The sequence below is a fragment of the Protopterus annectens genome, chromosome 9.part0, assembly GCF_019279795.1.
Source record: "Protopterus annectens isolate FY-2018-M chromosome 9.part0, PAN1.0, whole genome shotgun sequence".
In the NCBI taxonomy this organism is placed as follows: Eukaryota; Metazoa; Chordata; order Ceratodontiformes; family Protopteridae; genus Protopterus; species Protopterus annectens.
This window is the reverse complement of record NC_056743.1, coordinates 469744909-469766319: the sequence shown is the minus strand read 5'-3', so window position 1 is coordinate 469766319 and position 21411 is coordinate 469744909. Positions and strand designations below refer to the sequence as shown.

Below are 21411 nucleotides of genomic sequence, written 5' to 3'. Positions count from 1 at the left end.
CAGCAGGCAGAATAAACAACACTTTTAGTTTCACAATTAAACTGGAATTTATTAAAATGGAATTGGAATAATATTTACATGTCGACAATGTAAATATGTTAGCCTGGGATCCAAAGTTAAAATTAGAGACAATATTTACAACATTAGGGGCAAGTTTAAAGTGCTTTCATTAATTAATTAATTGGTTAATTTAGAGGGCGGGTGTAGTAACTGAAATTATTTTAGTAACTGAAGAGCATCAAGATGGTTTACTCTGATGATGCCCGACTGAATATATGGGTGAAAGCGCTAAGTACTCCGTGGTTGTTTAACTATATTTTATGTTTTTAACAGCTATTGCTTTTAATAGCTTTTGTTTTTTTAAGCTGGTTCATCTGCTTAAGTGTATTGGGGCTGTTTTCTACTGACACTGGTCCATTAAAGTTCGCTGATTCGGGTTGAATTTATCAGTGTTCGTTACTTGGTTGATGTGTTTTAGCTTTTCCACTTGCTGACAGTTTTTCTGGTTTCATGCTGGCATTGGTCGATTGGCGTTATGGAGCAGCTCATGCTGCAGTATTTCGAATTGACCAACAAGCTCATTAATTTGTTTAAGGAAATTGGTATGGTTGCTAATGTTCCAGTTCCAATTTTAGGAACGCAAGAACCTTTGTTGACTGAGTCGCAAGCTATTTTATATACGATGCATACACCACCCTCCACTAGCGGTAAACAAGTAACAGGTAAAGGCTCATTGAACCTGGACAATAACAAAGTGCTTTTGGGTGCTAACCAGCTTGGCAGCAAGAGCTGTTGTTCGCCTAAAAAGTTCGACACCTTACTTGTCCCTCTAGTTACGGATTGGAAGCCTGATTCAAGACAGGCAGTTGAGTCAGGCACTATAAAAGCCCAATTGGGAAATTTTGAAACTAAACTTACTTTACAGATGGACAACTTGTTTTTGGAGAGGTCAATTGAGCTTAAGCAAGTGCCAAAGGGCTTAAAGATGTTTAAACTGCTGATGGGCTTTGATGTTGGAACAGATGGATTTCAGGAACCTTTGGCTTTCTTCGACTGGACAGGTATTGAATTAATGCATATCATTATTCGGAACAACAATAATAGATTAGAAAAGTTAAAAGAGGAATTGGGGCAACTCAATAGTAACATCACAAAAGATCTACTTTTTCAGTTTAACAAACACCAATATGATAAGATTTTATATGAAACTGGCAATTTTGTGAAAAAAGGCCTGGACTCAAAGACATTTAAATTAAACAGGGACAGTAGAGAGTATGCTAACAATCAGGTATACTCTCATTTTAGGGAGTTTAAACGAGTGAATGTTAAACCAAATTTGGAGATTAACACCAATACAGGGGATAATTCCCGACAGGACATGTACAATGGAAATGGACAATTTGAGGATTGTCTTGAGGATGACTTGTTGACATTAACTGATGCTTTTGAGGGGAATGAAGTTTTTTTAGACCCTCATCCTATAAGGCGCTCGGAATGTATTCGCGAGCGCAATCAGTTTTCACATTTGCCACAACAAGGGAGGGGAAGGGCGCAGAGGTTTTTCAACAACAAGCGAAGGTGGTCCCAGGTGAACAACAGACCACTATAGATAGTCAAGTTTTTGGCTCTCAGCACGATGAAACATTTTTGTTACATAGTGACTTTAACTTTGATTCACACTGTGATATTGCATTAAGGGATGCACCCCCTCCCTTTTACAAATTCCCCCCACTTCTTCACCTGTGGGTGTAGATATTTATTGTATGGCACCACTACAGCCACTTAGGGTGAATTTGTGCTTTGAAGTTAGTTTCAACACGAGCACTGAACTTTTGTATGTCAATGAACGGAATGGGAGAGGCTCCTTTGAGTCAACACAAAGCCTTGACACCGGAGTTGTTTGCAATTTTGTCAAAGTTGATAGCGTGTGTATATATAATTACACCAATTTGGATTTAACTAATGATTATTTGTCCCTGTTTAAGAAGGGGTTCACCTTTGTGCCTATGTTTAGGAATGAAATAGCAAAAATGTTAGTAAATTTAAAAATGTATACTAGACAATTGAACTTGGAAATGTTTTTTCATAAGAATCCAAATCTGATGAATGACAATATAATTGTACTTAAAAGGTCAAGTACATTTATTCCCCCTGCACATCCTTGTATATACATTTTTGAGAATATGTGTGAATTGCAACTTAGAAGGATGGCCAGAGGGTTGGGCAGTCAATCTTATAATTTGACATCTGGTGAGTGATTTTGCCTTCGAGAGTTGACATCCTCTAACAATTATAGGCTAATAATACAACGAGAACAAGCCAATACCACGAATCCCACTAGGCAGCAAGGCACTGAACCCTCCGTTTAATGACACAGAACAATACTGTAGATAGGATCACTACAGCTCTTTAAGATAGCTCCAAAATTTCAAACACCAGTTGGACGAGCAGGAAAAGTTAAAAAGTCCTTTTATTGCACACAACAAGAAAACCATCCAAGTAACCACAAGCGCTTTCGCCCGTTCTTAACGGGCTTTTTCAAGTGTATTAGGTTGCTGCTTCTTTCAATATTTAAACTAAACCAACCCTGCTCATGTGATTAAATTAATTGCGTGATTGTCATCAATTAATTAATACAAAATATTTAAAAATACATGCCCTAAAAACTGTAATTCTCTCTTCCAACACATTAAAAACTACTGCTTTACTGTCAAGTCTTTGTGTAGTTTGAATGTAAAAAAATATAACTAGCTTTCAGAACCTTAAAATAAGACTTAATGCTTTGTGTGAACCTATTGTGTGAAAAATGCATTACAGAAATTTGTTGAAATGGAATACTTTCTTTTCAGGTACAATCAGTACACGTTTTATAGCCACAAAACCATTTCCCTTTCTCATGACTTCTACACCATATGCAGGTTTTGAAAAAATGTCAATTAAATACCTTTTACAAACCCCTTACTTATTTAATTTGTTGAAAAATTGTGCTGAAATATACTGCTTTGTTTTAGGTTACAATTAAACAACTTGTAATGCTAAAGTATAACTTTCTGAATATTCGCTGCTTTTAGATGTTAATTAAACCTTAAAAACTCAGAAATGACCAGATTGAGAACCATTAATATTGTTACCCCTACAAGTTGTAACAATATGGGGTACTTCAGTTTATCCTGTTTCTTCTAGCTCTAAGAATATCCCCTAAACTTATCCCTTCATTTATGCCTGGATATTTGGTTGCGTTAAGCTTTAGTTGCCAGGTTAATTCTTTAATGCCCAGCATTGTTTCCCAGTCTCCACCTCTCAAGTCCTGCTTTACGTTATCCACTACAAAAAACTTTAATGCCATATTTTTACAACTGAGAGAATGCTTGTAAAACGCACTTGTCTCTTTCCTTGTTTTAATGTCATTTATATGTTCATATATTCTGCGTTTTAATTGCCTCTCAGTTTTGCCCACATAAAAGGATGGGCATTTTTGGCAAAATCCTATGTATATAACACCAGATGAATTACAATTGTAGTTGCACTTTGCATACAAGGTACTTTTACGTGAGGGAATGTGAACCTGTTCTTTGTTAATAAGATAGGAACATTGTTTGCATCTACCGCATGCAAAAGTGCCTTTTCTTTTAGTTACTGAAGCTTGCTGTTTCTCTTCTGATTGGATGTTTTGTTCAAATATTCCCTTCAAATTGATGTTCCTTTTTCTAGTAAAGGTTATATGTTCAGGGAATAACTTGTTAAATTCATCCTGTAATGCAATCATGGGCCATAAATTCTTGATAGATAATTATAGGCTAATGACACCGGATAAAGGAGGAGGGGTGGTGATCATGTTGTCTACAGACTACTCAAACAAAATGTCCAGTCTTTTGAATGATACCATTACATACAGTAGAGTTTCAAGGAATGAGATGTATATGGCTTAAACCAAAATTGACTGGCTTTTGTATGAGTGGTTTATGGAGGGGGTCATTGATGGTAATGAGTACCACTATTTATTAGTTGATTCACCTGTGACCCCCTCCATATTTGGAATACCCAAGATTCACAAAAATCAAAATGACCCACCCTTCCATCCTATAGTGTCTGCTAAGGGTTCTAAAACTGAGGCAATGGCTTCGTTTGTGGATTTCCATTGTTAAAACATTACTAAAGGTTTGTCACACATTTTAAGGGACTCATGGCATTGCCTAGAAGTGATCAGACAGAATCAGCTTGATGAGCCCTTTATAATGGTGACAATAGATGTTATTAACCTTTTTTCAGTTATTCCGCAAACAGAAGGGTTGGGAATGTTTAATACATGTCTGGAGAAGTATAGTGGTTTTCACACAGTTAAGTGTTCATTGTTGGTAGATCTCATGGAGCTTATTTTGTCAAACAATTTTATTGGTTTTGAGGGTGAATTATATAGGCAAGTTACAGGGGTTGCCATGGGCGCCAAATGTGCGCCTGTTTATGCCAATTTGGTATTGGCACAATGGGAGATGGAGAAGGTGTTCCCTACAGATTTTATGCATGACATTAAATTGTATTTACTTTACCTTGATGACATTTTGATTTTTTTTGGAATGGGACAATTGAGGATATTCGCAAATTTGTTGATTTTCTTAATAACACCACAACATTTTTTAAATTTACATATAAGATTCATGGCAACATGTGTAATTTTTTGGATATCTTATTATATAGGAATGTATTTGAAGCTGGTATTAATATAGATTCTACTATTTACTGTAAAAAAAATATTCGAACAATTTTTTACGTTTTCAAAGCTGTCACCCCGAATTCCAAAAAAGGAATGTTGTAAAGGGACAAATGGTCAGACTTTTTACATTAATCAGTCAAGATGAAAGGTTACAGTTCGAATTAACAAGTCTTGTTAACATGTTTACAGAAAGAGGCTACCCACTTGAAGTTTTGATTAAAACAAGAAATGAAATAGAGGTTAAAATACAATCGGTTTTTAAACCAATTTTGAAAGGGGGCTTATTGAAAGAGGTTCACGATGAGAACAATTTGTCCTTACCTACAAATACGGGGCATGCAAAATGAGATATGATTTTACCCTATAATGGGAAATCAGAATACATAACTAAAATTATTAGTGACACATGGTATGGTGTCCTAGACAAAGGCACTATAAGTGTTTTAGGGAGCTCCCCAGTATTTACATATAGTAGGGGTAGGAATTTAAAAGAACTGATGGAAACAGAACACAACACTGGACTCTATAAGAGTTCTAAGATGAGCAAATGTGGCTCATGTAGCGTATGTAAGTTCATTAACAATGGCCCATACATGGTGGTTCACAACTTTTACAAAACTATTAAGTGTCCAGGTTACTGTAACTGTAACACCAGGAGGGTGGTGTATATTGCTACATGTTTAAGTTGCCCCACTTTTTACGTGGTTAAAACTATAAGAAAATTAAGGTTAAGAATTTTAGAGCATTTAAGGGACATTAGGAATAAAAAGACTAGCAATGCTTTATATGCATAGCTTAAGTTGTTCTAATTTCAAAAATTTTTTATTTTTTGTGGTAGATAGAATACCTGATAATGACAGAGGGGGCAATGTTAAGATCTTGCTGGAGGTGAGGGAGAGCATGTGGCAAATCAGGCTAGATGCTTCTAAACCTCCAGGTATTAATGATCATATTTCTCTGTCTAGTTTTTTAAAATATAAATCCTTAGTCATTTGATCTTTTTATATCTATAGTCTTTGGATAGGCATAGATAAGGTATTTAATACATTTTTGTATTTAATATATTTAACATACAATTTATTTATTATGACTGCAGTGGTGGTGCTGCGGTAGCGTTGTCACCTCACAGTTAGACGTTGCCCGTTTGATTCTCAGTTTGAGCGTCTTCTGTGTGGCGACCTGCGTGAATGTGCATTCCTTCGTTGAAGGTTGTGCGTTAGGCCCGGCAAGCCAGCACGTCAAAATCTACTGCCAATCATTAGCAGACCAGAGTTCCGCTGTGGCGACCCCTAACTGGGAAAAGCCGAAAGAAACAAACAAAACATACAATTTATTTATAAGTATGTTAGCTTTTTTGAGAGTTCGTATATCGTGGCTGAGCTGGTTTACACTGTTTATATTGTTTTTAATTGTTTTTGCAATTACAGTGATTGGTTAATTTTGAGGGCGGGTGTAGTAATTGAAATTATTTTAGTAATTGAAGAGCATCAAGATGGTTTATTCTGATGATGCCCGACTGAATATATGGGTGGAAGCGCTAAGTACTCCGTGGTTGTTTAACTGTATTTTATGTTTTTAACAGCTATTGCTTTTAATAGCTTTTGTTTTTTTAAGCTGGTTCATCTGCTTAAGTGTATTGGGGCTGTTTTTTACTGACACTGGTCCATTAAAGTTCGCTGATTTTAGAGAGCTGATTCGGGATGAATTTATAAATTAAATATTGCTGTTAAAATAATTGTATGTAATGTAAATATACAATATTTCCATTGCCATTTTAATTATGTCAGAGAGATTTGCCACTTTAAATAAGAGTCAGTATCATGTTGGTATTTTTTGGCTAGAAGGGGCTTGTGTGAAAGATGCTTGAAGTGTTATTACTGTTAGAAGTAAGCTGTCATATTGTTCTAGACAAAAATGTTCTTATTTTTACTAAAATACCAGCACTCTGATGTACTTGAGTACTATTAAAAAAAAACTGCTGACTAACCACCAGGCCTACATCACATGACCTAGTCAAAGGTAAAGAGTAAGAGTCAGGACAAAATGGCAGAAGCAGATGTCCACCCAACCCTTCTGTAAACTTATAGATGCACCAGTACAAATCTCTACTTGGTAAAATTTCTGAGCTGAGAACTGTTGCAACATAATGCTGCTAGTAAGATATCCTTACATATAAATATGTCTCCTAAGACATTCACTTTGCAAATTTCTACTCTTCAAAGCTTTCAATAGTCTGAGAACTACACTTCCGTAGCACTCCATCTGAAAATAGTCTAAGAACTGTTACATCATCCTTGCATGAGACGAAAAGCAGAATCCTTCCAAATATCTCTGATCATAAATAGTAATTTGCAGTGGGCAATGAGGAATTTTATACTTTCTGATAAGCTGGAGAGACTAATAAGTCTTTTTCTGATTTTATTCCAAAGCAGGATACTGTTGGTCTGAAGCATTTCAGTTCTGTACTTGTAAACTAATGAAACTGTACCTCCTACATAAACAGAAAACAAAGGATATGTTGCATTTGTGGGATAAAAATACCACTTGTATCTATCAACCTCATTTAATTTAGTTGTGTGCAGTCTGCACAATTGTTTAATACACTCACAAGATTTATACAGCTACATATGCACTGTCTGTAACAAACACATATAAAGAACTTAATCCCGTAATGTGATCAAAGTGACAGTGAAATACAAACCACAGGGAACATTTCATTGAATAGAAATGGAGGAAACTCTTGTAATCTTAAAGTTCATCTGGGGAAAGACCCTGTATCCTCTGTACAGGGAACTACACCTGCCACATCAAGATTTCCTTAAGGGTTTGAAGCATTCTTTAACAGGTTAAAAAAACTTAAGCTAACCAATCTCCAATAATCTGCATATTGGAGAAAGAAATATGTCTCTTGAGCTGAAGCAGCCTTGAAGTTTGAGTCCAATTTACTCAATTGCTTTCAACAGAAACTGACAGATTTTTCTCAACAACTTCTGCAATTGTAGAAACGAATTAACCAGGTACCCCAGACTTTAAAAAACAGAGTTTTCTTCTGTTGACACATTTTTATATTCAGACTTAAAGCATGTTGATGTTAAGTATCATAGTTAATTGTGTCTTGGGTAGAACAGTGAAGCATGAATTGCATTTTAATATCATTCTGGGGGCTGACCACCCTCTGAGAATACATATTATTATTAGTAGAACTAGAATCACAGAAAAATAACTGGGACCGAATGAGAACACAAAGCCTTATTAAGAATAAACTGAGTGCTTTCGTCTTTTAATCGACTTCATCAGAGTATACATACAACACAAAGGCAGTTCTTTTAAACAATTCCCCAACCAGTGAAACTCCCATTTTAAAAACGTCATGCATGAGTAATTAACCCTTTTAAAACATAGTGTAACAATGAAAATATAGACACATCACTTCCTAACTTGAACATGTACAAACACTAAAATCCCAGAAATATTAATTGAAATAGCACCTCTTGAGTACAGGGACCTGTCTACTATGGAATCCTTTATGACTCAATTTGGGGACCTCTCTCTTCTTATTTATTAATCCCCTTATGCTATGCCACCCTGCTGCTCTTTGTCATCTTTAGGATCATTACTTAGCTTTACATCAGCACCCTTCTAACTTCTGTCCTTATCAATAATGTACCCTAACTGGCCTGTCATCTTTCTTTGTTTATCATGCTAGACTTCAGACAATAATGAATAACGTTTAAAAGATATCATTTGCTTCACTATCATACAGACACCACTGCAACATGAAAAAGAAAGCTGATTACTTATTCAGTCCATTCCAAACTATCTGATCATCATATTTCCCAAATTTCATCTTTTTCTTAACTATCACACTCTTTTTTCCAGAATATTCTATCACTCACCTTTAGACTACAAGATCTCTTTGCTTATGCAACTCCTCTTACAGCTCATAATTTATTCTTGTCCTACAAACTCTCTATCAATGACAAGACTTTCCACATTCTTGGCACCAACATTGGAAATACCTCCCACCTTGATTTCACTGTTCACCTAACCTTTGATCCTTCAGTTCTGAACTTGCATGATTCGTTGTTAGTAATGTTATTCTCACACTTAGCATCCATCCCTATTATGCAAATGAATGCAATGTGTACAGAAGCAGGTATACCCTTATGAAAATATAATTACTGTTTAATGAAAACATATGTGGATGTATATATTAGTAAAGTAGCTAGTGCATAATCTTTATTTGTATTATGTTTTCTATTTTCTTCTAAGGTTGTATTGTGCCTAAAAATATACTTTTTTTAAGTAGGTCATTTTACACAGTTAACATGAAGATGAATGGATTAATTAGTAGACATCCTGGTTCAAAGTTGCATTCTATAAAAGGAGAGTTAATACTATTTAATCATTAAATTATAAAAACTGCATTATGTACTTGAACGGTTCAGCTGTGTAACTGAAAACACTTTTCTGTAACTTATAATTGCTCTGACAGCCTTAATTATGCCTAAAAATGGTCTGCTCTGGCCTGTTCATTGATCTTGACAATGAATGATAAAATGAAACAAAGTCAAAAAATGAACAGCTACTACAAAATAAATACAAAACCAGACAGAGAGAGAGAGAAAGAAAGAGGAAGAGAGAAATGCTGAAATTTGAGATGGGAATATTTTATCTTTAAAAAAGCTACACAAATATTAACCACCATGCACTCTTAAACAAGATAGCATTTTTATTGTGCCATGGTTTTAAGTATTACCTGTTTAAAATGCTTCATACTGTTATGATTCTCCATTTGGTGCCATGTTTGATAGGCTGCAAAATGAATTATTTGGTAAATAAAACAATATTCAACTGTAAACACATTCAGACCCTTATGTTTAATACTGAACTCAAGCAAGCCTCTTTTTGGGGGTGAGAGTCAGACATATCAAACAGCAGTTTGCATTTTGGGGGTATAAGTCTGAGATACCTTGCCTGGCAGGCAGCACAGGTGTGCGGAATCATATGACACAGCACTATAGGTTCCTGTTTTAGAAGCAGAGCTGGCTGGCTTCTACAGGTGTGTTTGCCAGCTTGTCAGAAATACTTAGCTTGCCTGGATGATTGTCTTTCCAATGGTTACCCTCTTCCCAAATCACTTACTTATAAGATTAAGGCTCCATGAGACAATTTCCCAGCAGAGATGGCTGCGGGGCACCCCAGGGCAGATTCTGAGTGTTTCAGTCAGTGGTAATGAGGAGCAAAAATGTGATGATCTTAACAATGTTGTTGTTTGTCTTTTTGGCTTTTCCTGGTTAGGGGTCGCCACAGCAGAACTCCGGTCTGCTAATGAGCGGCAGTAGATTTTCACGAACGCTGAGGTGCCAGTTCGACGTTCAACCTTCAACAAAGGCATGCCCATTTACGCATGTCTTTCGAATGCCCACCCAACCGCAGGGAGGACATGCAGACTCTACACAGAAGGCACTCCCCGCACTCCAGCCGAGAATCGAACGGGAGAACCTCTTGCTGTGAGGCAACAACGTTACCGCTGCACCACCGATCTTAACAATATGAAAGGAAAATATAATTAAAAAGCAACTCCTACTTATTTACATGAAAATTGAACTACTTTACAAACCACGTGCTCAATATAAAAAAATAGTCCAAATGAAATCCCTAACCAGATTCCAGTGAATTCATTGTCAGTACTTGTGAAGAGGGGATTTTTGCTGGGCTATCCAGATTCTTCTAATATGCAGAAATTCACCAATACGTTTCCTTGATCAGAGAAGGTGCTGAAAAGCATTTTCCATCATATCCATTCCTGCTCCTTTATCAGCCTTTTTTACTTACAACAACAGCTTCCTCATGAGAAGTCTTGCATCCAATGCACTAGACTGCTCACCTACACATAGACTTAATAACTATCTGGCAGACAGCTTGCACTGCAGAAAGGCCCGCAGAAATGATTTTAAATTCTGTCCTTTTTAAGGTGCACCTTTTGCTAACTGCAGTCTAAATACAGTCCTTAAAGAATACTCTAATCTTGCAAGGATTCAGGATCAGTTTTTACTGAAGGTGAAACGTCAATGAGTCTAAAAAAGGAACCATTACTGCCTAGTGTTCCAAAAGCCAATGCTGAGTCTGGGGTACTGTCAGACAGTCATCTAGCTAAAGAGAAATGTGACTGCCCCTCACCCTCAATGCTGAAGCTGTATGGGTTAGAAATGTATTGAATGTTCAAGGAGCTGTAGAACACTGTGAACTACAAAGCAGTGACTTTTCACATAAAACCTCTGAAGTCTTCTGTAGTATATAACCATCAGTACATATCAGCACTCATTCATTCTTTAAAACCAGAGTCGTCATTCATACCTCAGGATTTAGGAAGGCAAAGAGTCAGAGTTAGGATTATTTTTTTCATAGGGCAGACCTAAACCTCTATTTATGTTCTACTTAGGACACCAGAGTAAATCTTGAAAAGAACCCTAGTGTTTGAAGGAAGAAGAAGGCTTGTTTCTGACTTCTTTTTACATTAGTCACTTCAGCAAGGATGTTACTCTGGCCAGAAGGGACCAAAGTTCCTTAGGAATTTGAAAGCAAATCTGACTTTTAAAATGTATCATGCATTCTTCCTACAAAAATGATCCAAATCCAACTGTACAGGAAAGACATCTAATGTGCTGTGACACTTAGATATTTTGCTTAACAATTACCAACAGTTTTGTGTTGTTGAGTTGACCACTTGACTCATGATGAATTGATGCTAGAATACAGCAGGAGAGACAAAGATGACACTAATACTAAAGCCACAGAGTTGCCCACTGGGCCATTTATTAGGTCCATTGTCGTCAGCAAGGGAAGAGTTTTCTGACTTGGGAAGAAGTGTACCCCCAGAACCCCTTCATCTTAAAGACTTACCCCTTCTGAAATGTACCCCAGAACTTCTTCGTCTTAAAGACCCACTCCTTCTGGAGAAACTATCTCTGGTGTCCTGGCCTCAAAAGGGTGTCCTCTGTCCTTGGCCAGTTCCGTTATAGGTGTGTTCATAAGTTCATAGGTGTGTACTAGGCTAACGGCCGCAAGGGCCTTTTTAAGACTATCCATGCATCCCAAATGTAATGTAAATCTTTTATTACAAGCATTAACAAAAAATAGAGATTGTGTGTACCATCTTAGACAAATAAGATCCCTACATGAGAAGGCAGGTTCCTTATTTGTGGGATTACCTTCACTAAATAAGGCTACTGCTTTTGCATAACATGTGTCCTGAACATAAACCTTGTAAAAGCACATCTAATATCCTAACAGGTACCACAATATGCACATTAGTTAATATATGGGAACAAGCTCAGAGTAGTGTCCAGCACATCCAGAATGTTAGATTTTTCTCCTTTCAAAGACATCTGTTCTAACAGGCCATTGCATGCTTTCTATCAGTTATAACAGGTATTGTTTACCGACATTGTCTACATTTCTTTGGCTGCTTAAAATCCACTTGACTCACTCAATGACTTCCAGCAGTCTAAAAATAGTGTGCATCTGTCCACGTAACCTGAGCAAAAAGCTTGACGTAGTTCAAAGTTTAATATGTTTACACAAACTTGACATAACTGCAGTATGTGAAACCTAGCCATGACACTGCTATATGGATCCTGAGATAATACTGCCTGATGTGGCATATTCAGGGAAATCAGGCAATACAATGAAGCAGATGGCATTACTAATTTCTGTGTATTTCTGTCACTATACCTTGAAGCATAAATTCTTTAAACATAAAAGTTTGGTTTGTATTGTGCTTACTTTTATTCACATATGTTTAGATGTTATGTATAATCAGGTACGCAGGATCCATGCAAATGAAACTAGCACAAAGGTTTTCTTTTTCAGAGTGACAAGCCCCCTTGCATACCTATGTGGTCACTCTAACTCAGAGAAAAAAATCCGTCTCTTAAAATAATAATAAAATAATATCTTACTGTTTCTTCAAGACACCAAGATCTCAGAGTTAACTAAAGAGCACACAATTCAAGCACACAGACATTGCTAGAATATGCAGCAAGCAAACAAATATGGGGAAACAAACTGTCAAGTATGCACGTGTGTATGCAAATTAAAAGTGAGCAACCAGGAATCAAGTACCTGAAGAGAATTCCCTCTGTGTCAATAAAATACAATTCATCAGTTGCCCAAATCAAATTCCAGTCCTTATCATTGTAAAAGTTTACAGTGTCAAGAACAGAACTCTTGGCTGAGTGAATCAAGTACTCCTGATTCACCTAATTACAGCAATGGACACTTTCTCCCTGTTAGGTAGCAATACTGAAAATGAAATAGTTACACTACGTGATTGCATTTTAAGTGGAGCAGTTTCAGTGATGTTTACTCGTAAGTCAAACCTTTTTTTTTTTTTTGTTAACTCTTCTAGCAGAAGAGACAAGTACTCTTAACGTGAAAATAACCTAGACTGGGTAATTGTATCCTCTCCTGTTAACATCGGTATATCTGTATAAGTGATCATCAGCCTGCATTTACAGAATGTCCACATTCTAAAATCAAGAAAATGCCACCACCATTATATGTCACAAAGAAAAACAAAGGAGTTCAGCCACACAGTATTTCTGCTGTCATTTCAGCACTGTATTTTTTCCAGCTGTTCTTTCCCGAGCATATTAAATAATATGGTAATGGCCTGAAAAAGGAAAACCAAAGCTAAAACACTTCCTTGAGTTACCATCAATATCAAACTCCATCATTACAATGCAAGATCACGCATTGCAAACTTCCACAGAGATAAACTTGTAGCCAGTTATAACCTTTAATACTCTCCTAAATAAAGAAAACTGTGTTAGTAGTAACCATAAGACATTAATTACGCACGCACACAATTACTCTTCTTCTCAACCATGGAAAGCCAATTTAGCCTAACCCACAACCTAATGCCTCTTTCCTCCAAACTACAAATGGTTTTAGCCACCACTACATTTAGAATATTGTGGATTATCAAGTGATACCATCAACAAATTTAATAGTTATTTGCAGGAGCCAAAGCAGGTGCCCTACTAGAATGTTGCTACCACTTAAGTCATCACTACTTGTATCCCACAAAAGTCAATGTTTATGGCTCTACTGTTGCAGATATCTGTAAATTATATGTCCTCAGAATATGGTTCAGTGCAGAAAAATATATCACATTAAATTTGCTCAATTGTTGAATGAATCAATAAGATTGTACAGTCTATTGTTTTCACTTTGTCCCTAGCTATCTCATTTCCACCTGCTTAGCTTCTCCCGGTGCTTCTGTCATCTTTATAAAACACAGCCGCAGGCTGACATAAGTCAAATACCAGTAGTCAAGAAAATAAAACAAATAATAAAGAGCCGGCAAACAGGACTACATGACTACCTGCATCCCTAAGATGCGGCAGTGTCTTCCACCCAGAAAGGAACCTAAACTAATCTATCACCTTTATAAAACACACCTGGTGCCTGACATAAATCAAATATCAGTAGTCAGTAATATAAAACAAATAATAAAGATCCGGCAAACAAGACTGCATGACTACTTGCATCCCTACAGTGTGGCAGTGTCTTCCACCTAGAAGGGAACCTGAACTAATTAGGGTCACCTTTTAATTGCTGTATACTGCAGCAGCTTCGCTGCTATTAAGTCCTGTAATTGTTAGTTCGCAACCCATCTTATCACATAGGGGTTTATGCCTAGTTTAGTGAGTCTATCTATGATTCCTGAGTGAGGGATGGTGTTGAAGGCCTTGGCAAGATCTAGGTAGGGTGTGTGAACTACATTGCCCTCATTTACAGCTCTGGTGGCAGACTCGAAGAGGTCTATCAGGTTGAGCAGGCATGATCTACCTTTCACAAACCCAAACTGCATGGGGTCCAGAGTTTGGAGATTCCCTATGTCGTTATTTATAAGGTCCATGATGATGTGCTCCATAGCGTTACATATCAGACTCATCAGGCTAATAGGGCTGTAGTTCCCAGGGTCTGTAGTCGCTCCCCCTTTGTGGAGTGGGATGACCGTAGCAGTGCGCCATTCAGTAGGAACAAAGCCTGAAATGAGGCTGTGATTGAACAGGGTACTCAGGTGTGGTGCCAGTTCACTTTGTCATTCATGTAGAACACAGCCAGGGATATTATCAGGTCCCATGGAAACTGTATTCTTGGCTTTGAACAGTGCGGTTGTTACCTGTGTAGCTCTGATAATAGGGACTAGGCATTCCTCAGGTATTGTGATAGGCCCTTTAGGGGGTGAAAGGGGGGTAAAGTTCGCACTGAACCTGTCGGCCAATATGTTGGCAATATCCGTTGGTTCTGTATATATATATATATATATATATATATATATATATATATATATATATATATATATATTGCCATTGTGCTGTAACTCGGAGCAGATCTGAGTATTGCCATGTATATTCTTGACATAACTATAGAATGCCTTGTGGCTGTCTATAGAATCTGCAGCAATTTTGTTTTCATAGCTAACTTTAGAGGATTTGATGATGGATCTCAGTTTTTTGCTGAGGCTAACAAGGGAGTTTTTCCACTCTTGGGACTTCACCCTTTTCTCCACCAGTTTTTTTCCTTCTGTTGTAGAGTTTGTTTATGGTGGGGGACCACCAGATTGGCTTCCTTTTTTTGCAGGAGAGAGCTTCCTTATTTTGGAGGAGAGAGTCTTGGTTATGTTTGGTATGGCCCATTCCATACACTTGTGCATATGCTCATAGAGTGCATTGGTGTATGATTCAGTACTCATGCACCTATTTTCCATTTGCATGGGTGTCATGAAGTTAGCCACCTCTGTTTTTAGAAGCCCAAAATTGGCTTTGGAGAAGATTTTTACAGTGGTTTCCTTTGGGGAGGGAGTGACGGTGGGATGTGGATATCCATGGTGATTAGCTTGTGGTCAGATCTGTCCAGGGAGGAGTTGATTACTGGTGTAGAGCAACGGTCACCCATGTTAGTAATGACCACGTCAAGGATGTTTCTACCCCTGGTGGGGGTAAGAATGAGTTGGTCCAGGGCATTGGAATTAATGAATTCCAGAAAATGTTGAGCAAGTGTGTTGGTACATCAGTAATTTTCCCAACTAATGGAGGGGTAGTTAAAGTCACTCAGTATAAGGGTATTGGGTTGTACCCTAATATTTTCCAGTGTGTTTAGGAATGTGGAGTGGGAGTCTTGGGACATGGTGGGAGATCTATAGCAGGCTACAATCTGGATTGCAGTTTTATCCAGTGTTAGTTGTACTTGAAGTATCTCTGATGCATTATGTTGGGTTACTAGTCTGGAGGTGTGCATATCTTTTATGAATATGTTGACACCACCACCTTTAGTGCTTTGGTCCAGGTTTAGGGGCCGAAAGGTGTGGTATGAATTATAGCCTGGTAGTGCTGGGGTGCTCTCCGGAGCCTTGAACCAGGTCTCAGTCACTGCACAGATGTCGATGTTCTCCATTTTAAGGAGTGCTTCAAGCGAGTGCATTTTGAGATTTAGACTTCTAGCATTGAGTAGCATAACCCTCATATTTCATTTGCTTGTAGCTGTTATGGTAGTAATTTTGTCTTCAGGACAGTGCCTAAAAAGGCATTACAGGGGTGCCAAGAGCCTTGGCCAGTATCCTGAATCCCTGGGGTGACAGATGCAGGCCATCTCTGGTGAAGCATCGAGGTCTGTCGATCATGTAATCCCAGGCAGACAGATACTGGATCCCCTTATAATGACACCAGAAAGTTAGCCAAATGTTGAAGTCAATAATTTTTTGCTTGTACTGTGGTATCATTTTGGGTGACGGTAGGATGCTACTCAGAGCTAGGGTCATACCTGCCTTGGCTACAGGATCTGAGAGCTCCTCTATGTCTCTTTTCATGTAGTCCAGGGAGGTATGTCTCAAGTCATTCACACCAACATGGACAATGACAGAGTCATATTTGTACTTGTTGTGGAGTGACCTAAGTGTGTGCGTTATGTGGTGGATCCTAACACTTGACAGGCAGCTGACCGTAACTTTCTCAACCTAGTGAGTGGGACATCAGTGTGCCTTACTATTGAGTCACCTATGACTAGTGTATTGGGTAAGCTGTTTTGCCTTATGGGCTTTGGTTGAGTGGCACACTGTTTATATGAGCTATGTGTCTCATGGTTTGTGCTGGGATGTGGTTGTTTGCATTTCTGCCTTGGAAGTCTCTGTTGTTTGGGCAGATTTTTATTGAGAGCCTCCACAAAAGTAGGTGTGTGTTACTATGTGAGGGTTGTGGTGGTGTATGTTCTGGAGAGCTAGGTGTTGAATGTGGTGTGGTGCAGGTGTTAACCTTCTCCTCTTGACTGGCTAATCCAGTCTTGGCTGGAAAATGCTTGACTTCCAATTTGGCTATATATGTGCATCTCTCTCACAAGTCATAGTGTTGGGAGGTAAGAGGAGAGGTTTGTATGTGTACATGAGGCAGCTGCTACATTTTATATATATATATACTGTAACATATATATGTATATATATATATATATATATATATATATATATATATATATATATATATATATATACACATATATATATATATATGTACATATATTTTGCAGTGGAGGTAGAAAATATAGGCAGATTATTTACACTTAGGGACACTGATTTTAATTTTTCGGGAAAAATACCTGCAAATCCTGAATTTAAACACTCTGGGGGAAAAAAAACAACGGGGGAGGGGGGTCAAATAATTTGGCATTTTAGACCATTCAACTAATTTTCTGCTCATATTGTTATTTCTAACATTATCCACTTGTATTATTGAGTGTTCCGTCCTTAGAATCTGTTTTAATTTTCATTTTATTTACTGATGCAAAAAAAAAATGTAACGAAAGCCCTATAATCACAGAAAATTACATTTAAAAATCACGGGTATAATCCGCGGATTTCCTGTATTGAAAACAGAATTTCATTTTTTTTTTACCTAAAATCAGCATCCCTGTTAATATTACATACAGTGAAATAGCCCACATCTTGAACTGGATTGTTCTAAGCAGGCACTTAATCAAAAAAATATATGGCAACTTCTTTGACAGGTCACAGTGCACCTCCTCAGTAAGAACATTAGTGTTACAGTCAACAAGCCATTTCTGTAATTATTTGTGTACAATGTCGATTGTCGCAAGCTGGTTTCGATACTACGCTTCCTGTTGCAATAAACAAAGCCTCCGAAGTCTTTGTTCTTCATTTCAATGAGCACTTAAAAAGCCACACTAAAAGTTAATGTGCACGCCACAAAAACCTGGTATAACTACGTGGTTTGCCACCAGATGGACAATTTTGCAATATGCATGCCTGGAAGCAATCTGTAGGCATTTTTGTTGAATGTTTTAGGCAATAAAGAGTTGCGATGGCATTTTAAGTAACATGCACTGTGCGGTCTCCAACATAAATGCAATTTCTGTATTTCATCAAAAAAGACATCTGGAAAGAGCTTGACTGGAAAACTGCTGTAAGGCAAGTTATACTAGCTAGAAAAAGCAGATTATATTACCCACGACATGTGTCCAGACACAAAGCCAAGTTCAAATTCTGCGCATTAAAGCTGTACTACCCTGGTATTATCATGCCCCACGCTTCTTCAGACACTTCCTAGTTCCTTTAATTCAGACATTTCATGATAAAAACAGAACTATGTTAGTTAAAAAAACGGTATGTCACATTATTATAGTCTTTGTAAGTCAATGTGTATAAAGTAAAATATCAGTTTTGACAAGGTCTTGCCATGCATAAAATGAAAAAATACAAGACCACTCCGAAAATAGCACAGTGCAGTGTTCATATATGCCCCCCCCCCCCCCATATATAATGCTCATCGCCAGATTAGACAATGAACTTGGCAGAAGCACTATAAACAAACTCAGTCCATGACAGTGAACTGCCATCGACCACCGGGACCCCCGGGAAGGCTAGGACAGCCACGGAGTAGGTAACAACGAATCATCATCTGGTACACACGTATTACTACTTACCGTTACACCACTGAAATGGGTGCATCAATGAATCCCCCTGAGGCAGATTACGAAGGGAAAAATGCCAGGTGGCCAAGCAGCTGTGAAAGAAGAGCCCCTTTTCCTTTTTAACCACAGCTTTGCACACGGATCACCTGTATCCAATAAACGGAGTGCATGCCCATCTGGGAAAGGTGAGAGATCAGAATAATAATAATAATAGCATGGACGTCAGAATAAAGGAAAACACCGTCCTTCTAAAGGGATGTATTTCCGTAAACAATGCTCCCAACTTAAATGTTATAATACGAGGCCTCCTCTAAGAGCAGCAATGACACCTCGTTTGCGCTTCCTTCTCACTGTAATCCACCTAAGTCCGTCATCCAGCAGAGTATTACTAAAGAGGAGAGAGAGATGGGATGAGCTCCTGATCCAGCAGGTCGGATCCTGCAATTCGATTACGACAGCTGCATCCGATTGTGCAAGGGCTGCAAGCACCACCCTTACTCCTCATAACTGCCTCTGGCCCTGATATGATACAACAGACACAACGCCCACTGTGCAGCCCCCCCCCCTTGCTTTGGTTGTCACAAGTTTTACTGCAGACGGGTCTCGGTATCACGGTAGTCCCCGCCTTAGTGGGCTGTTCAAAGAAATCCATCAAAGTGAGATTGCAAATGGATCAACCTTCTTCTTATTCAGGAAGCAGATGTTACACGAGTCAATGTGATCCCTTCAGAGATTTCAAACATCTGGACACCAGTCATACCTTTCAACTGTCCAGATTTTTACCTCATGGTTTCGGTCTATGTCTTCATAAAATGTGTGGTTTTCTAGCAAATCACTGGGATGATCTGAGGATTGAAGCCACTAAAGTTTGACATACGTTTGAGTTTCAGACTTCCATAAAATGCATGTTAACACAAATCCAGTTATTCTGGCAACTTTCTAAGTTTATAAGAGCACAATTTAACATCTGTCCCTATTTTGTGGCCGGTCACAATCATGTACCTACGGGGATCGTTACCTCTGTTTGTGGGGAGGTGTGTTTCTTGCAGGCGAAGTCAGCCTAAGTATATGTAAATACTCAGGAATGCATGCCAGCTCTCCATACAGCCATTTGCCCTAAAATGAACTATCTTTCCTTCTGAAACTGTTAGACCGACAATAAATCAAACTGGAAAGTGTAACATACATGCATGCATATTTTACTCAACTCTGCACATTTGTTATTCTGATTTCTCTCAGAATCATCAGGTTTATCGAGACCAAGTATTTAAAAGTACTGTCTAAAATAATGTGGTTGACATCAAATTTAAATATCGTTTGCTCAGAGATGTGACTAATCTGAAAAATCATTTTTATTATACCTGTAACAACGCGAAACAACTGAAAATGGCACACACAGTACTTCAAAGCATTTACTAAACGTTTTCAGCATATAAGGAAATACGTCTTCACACTGCTGCACAAGTAAGATGGACTATTTCAAGTTACACTGTAGCATAATTAAAAACACATAAATGTGATTTGAGTACACGGATCTATATAACACTGCACTGGTAAGAATGGGATTTTACATGTTACAGTGTAGCATAATTAAAGGGACACTGCCTCATAAAAAGATCTGATGTTGTTAATCTTCTTCCCATTCATCACTGATGAGTTCAGTTCAGAGCCCTCGGAACTGAGTCGGTCACATACCAAGCTCGTGTACACCAAAAACTCTCGAGCTAAGCTACTAATCACAATGCCCTTCTCCCAGTTACCTCAGATCTAGTTTGCAGTGCAGCCATATAGCAGTGTTTCACCGAGCTCTCCAGTTAAGTGTCATATTTTTTACGAATTTTGGTATTTTTTGAACCTTTTTCTAGTATAACTAATTTTTCTTCCCTATTTCTCTATCTGGCTCTACCCATCGGGTATTTCTTATACCATCATTGGTAATACCCTCTCCTACCCTTGTGGTATTGTTTGATACCATCGTTGGTATCTTTCTTTCTGCTTCTTTCCCTTCTCTTGTTAGCAGTAATTTGTTTGTTTCCTTTGTGTGTTAGATATGTCTGAGAAAAAAGGGACTTCGGGGTTCAAACATTGCACTTCCTGCAATGGCAAACTCCCCAACAGTTACTTACACAATGATTGTGTCTATTGTCTGGGGGTTTCTCACCTCTCTGTGAAACCTCCTTACCATATTTGCCTGAGTTTTAGTAAGAGGACACTCAGCTCCAGTTGCTTCTATGGACATTACGATAACTTCGACTTCGGCGTCACCTTCGGCACCGACATCTGTGGCACCAGTAATAACTACAGTAACGACTACGGCTCCGACATTGTTGTCTTCAATAGTCTCAGCACCGACTAAAGCTTTTACTGCACCGAAGGCGGTTCTGACAATTCCTTTGGAGCTGATAATTACCCCGACTCCGAGTGCCTCCTCGGCACTGAGTCCTTTCTCGACACTGTTAATTCCTCTATTGCCTGTTTTCAAGCTAGAGTCTTTGGTGCCGACAACTCAAACACCACAGACCCAGTACTCCCCCTCACTGGACCCATTCTTAGACCAGACTTATAGACCTTTTCTGGACCGGCCTGAATCCCCTTCGGGAGTGTCTGTAAGGTCCACCAGGAGTCTGTCTGAATTTGATGTGGTGCACCTGCTGGACCAGCTCTTGACAGCCAGAGAGATAACAAACATTCCTAAGACTCATCCCACT

The 21411-nt window shown here is 38.3% G+C and overlaps 2 protein-coding genes across 3 annotated transcripts in view; both read right to left on the bottom strand.

Annotated features, from left to right (window-relative positions):
• Positions 1-19261, bottom strand: part of RNF122 (ring finger protein 122) — a 493201-nt gene extending 473940 nt beyond the window's left edge. For both annotated transcript variants that reach the window (XM_044083009.1, XM_044083010.1), the window contains exon 1: positions 18716-19261. In XM_044083009.1, the coding sequence (XP_043938944.1) occupies positions 18716-18740 (25 nt within the window). In that variant the 5' untranslated portion in view covers positions 18741-19261. The remainder of the gene's footprint in view (positions 1-18715) is intronic.
• The window catches only part of MAK16 (MAK16 homolog), a 1440501-nt gene that overhangs the window by 949885 nt on the left and 469205 nt on the right, over positions 1-21411 (bottom strand). The window lies entirely within an intron of this gene.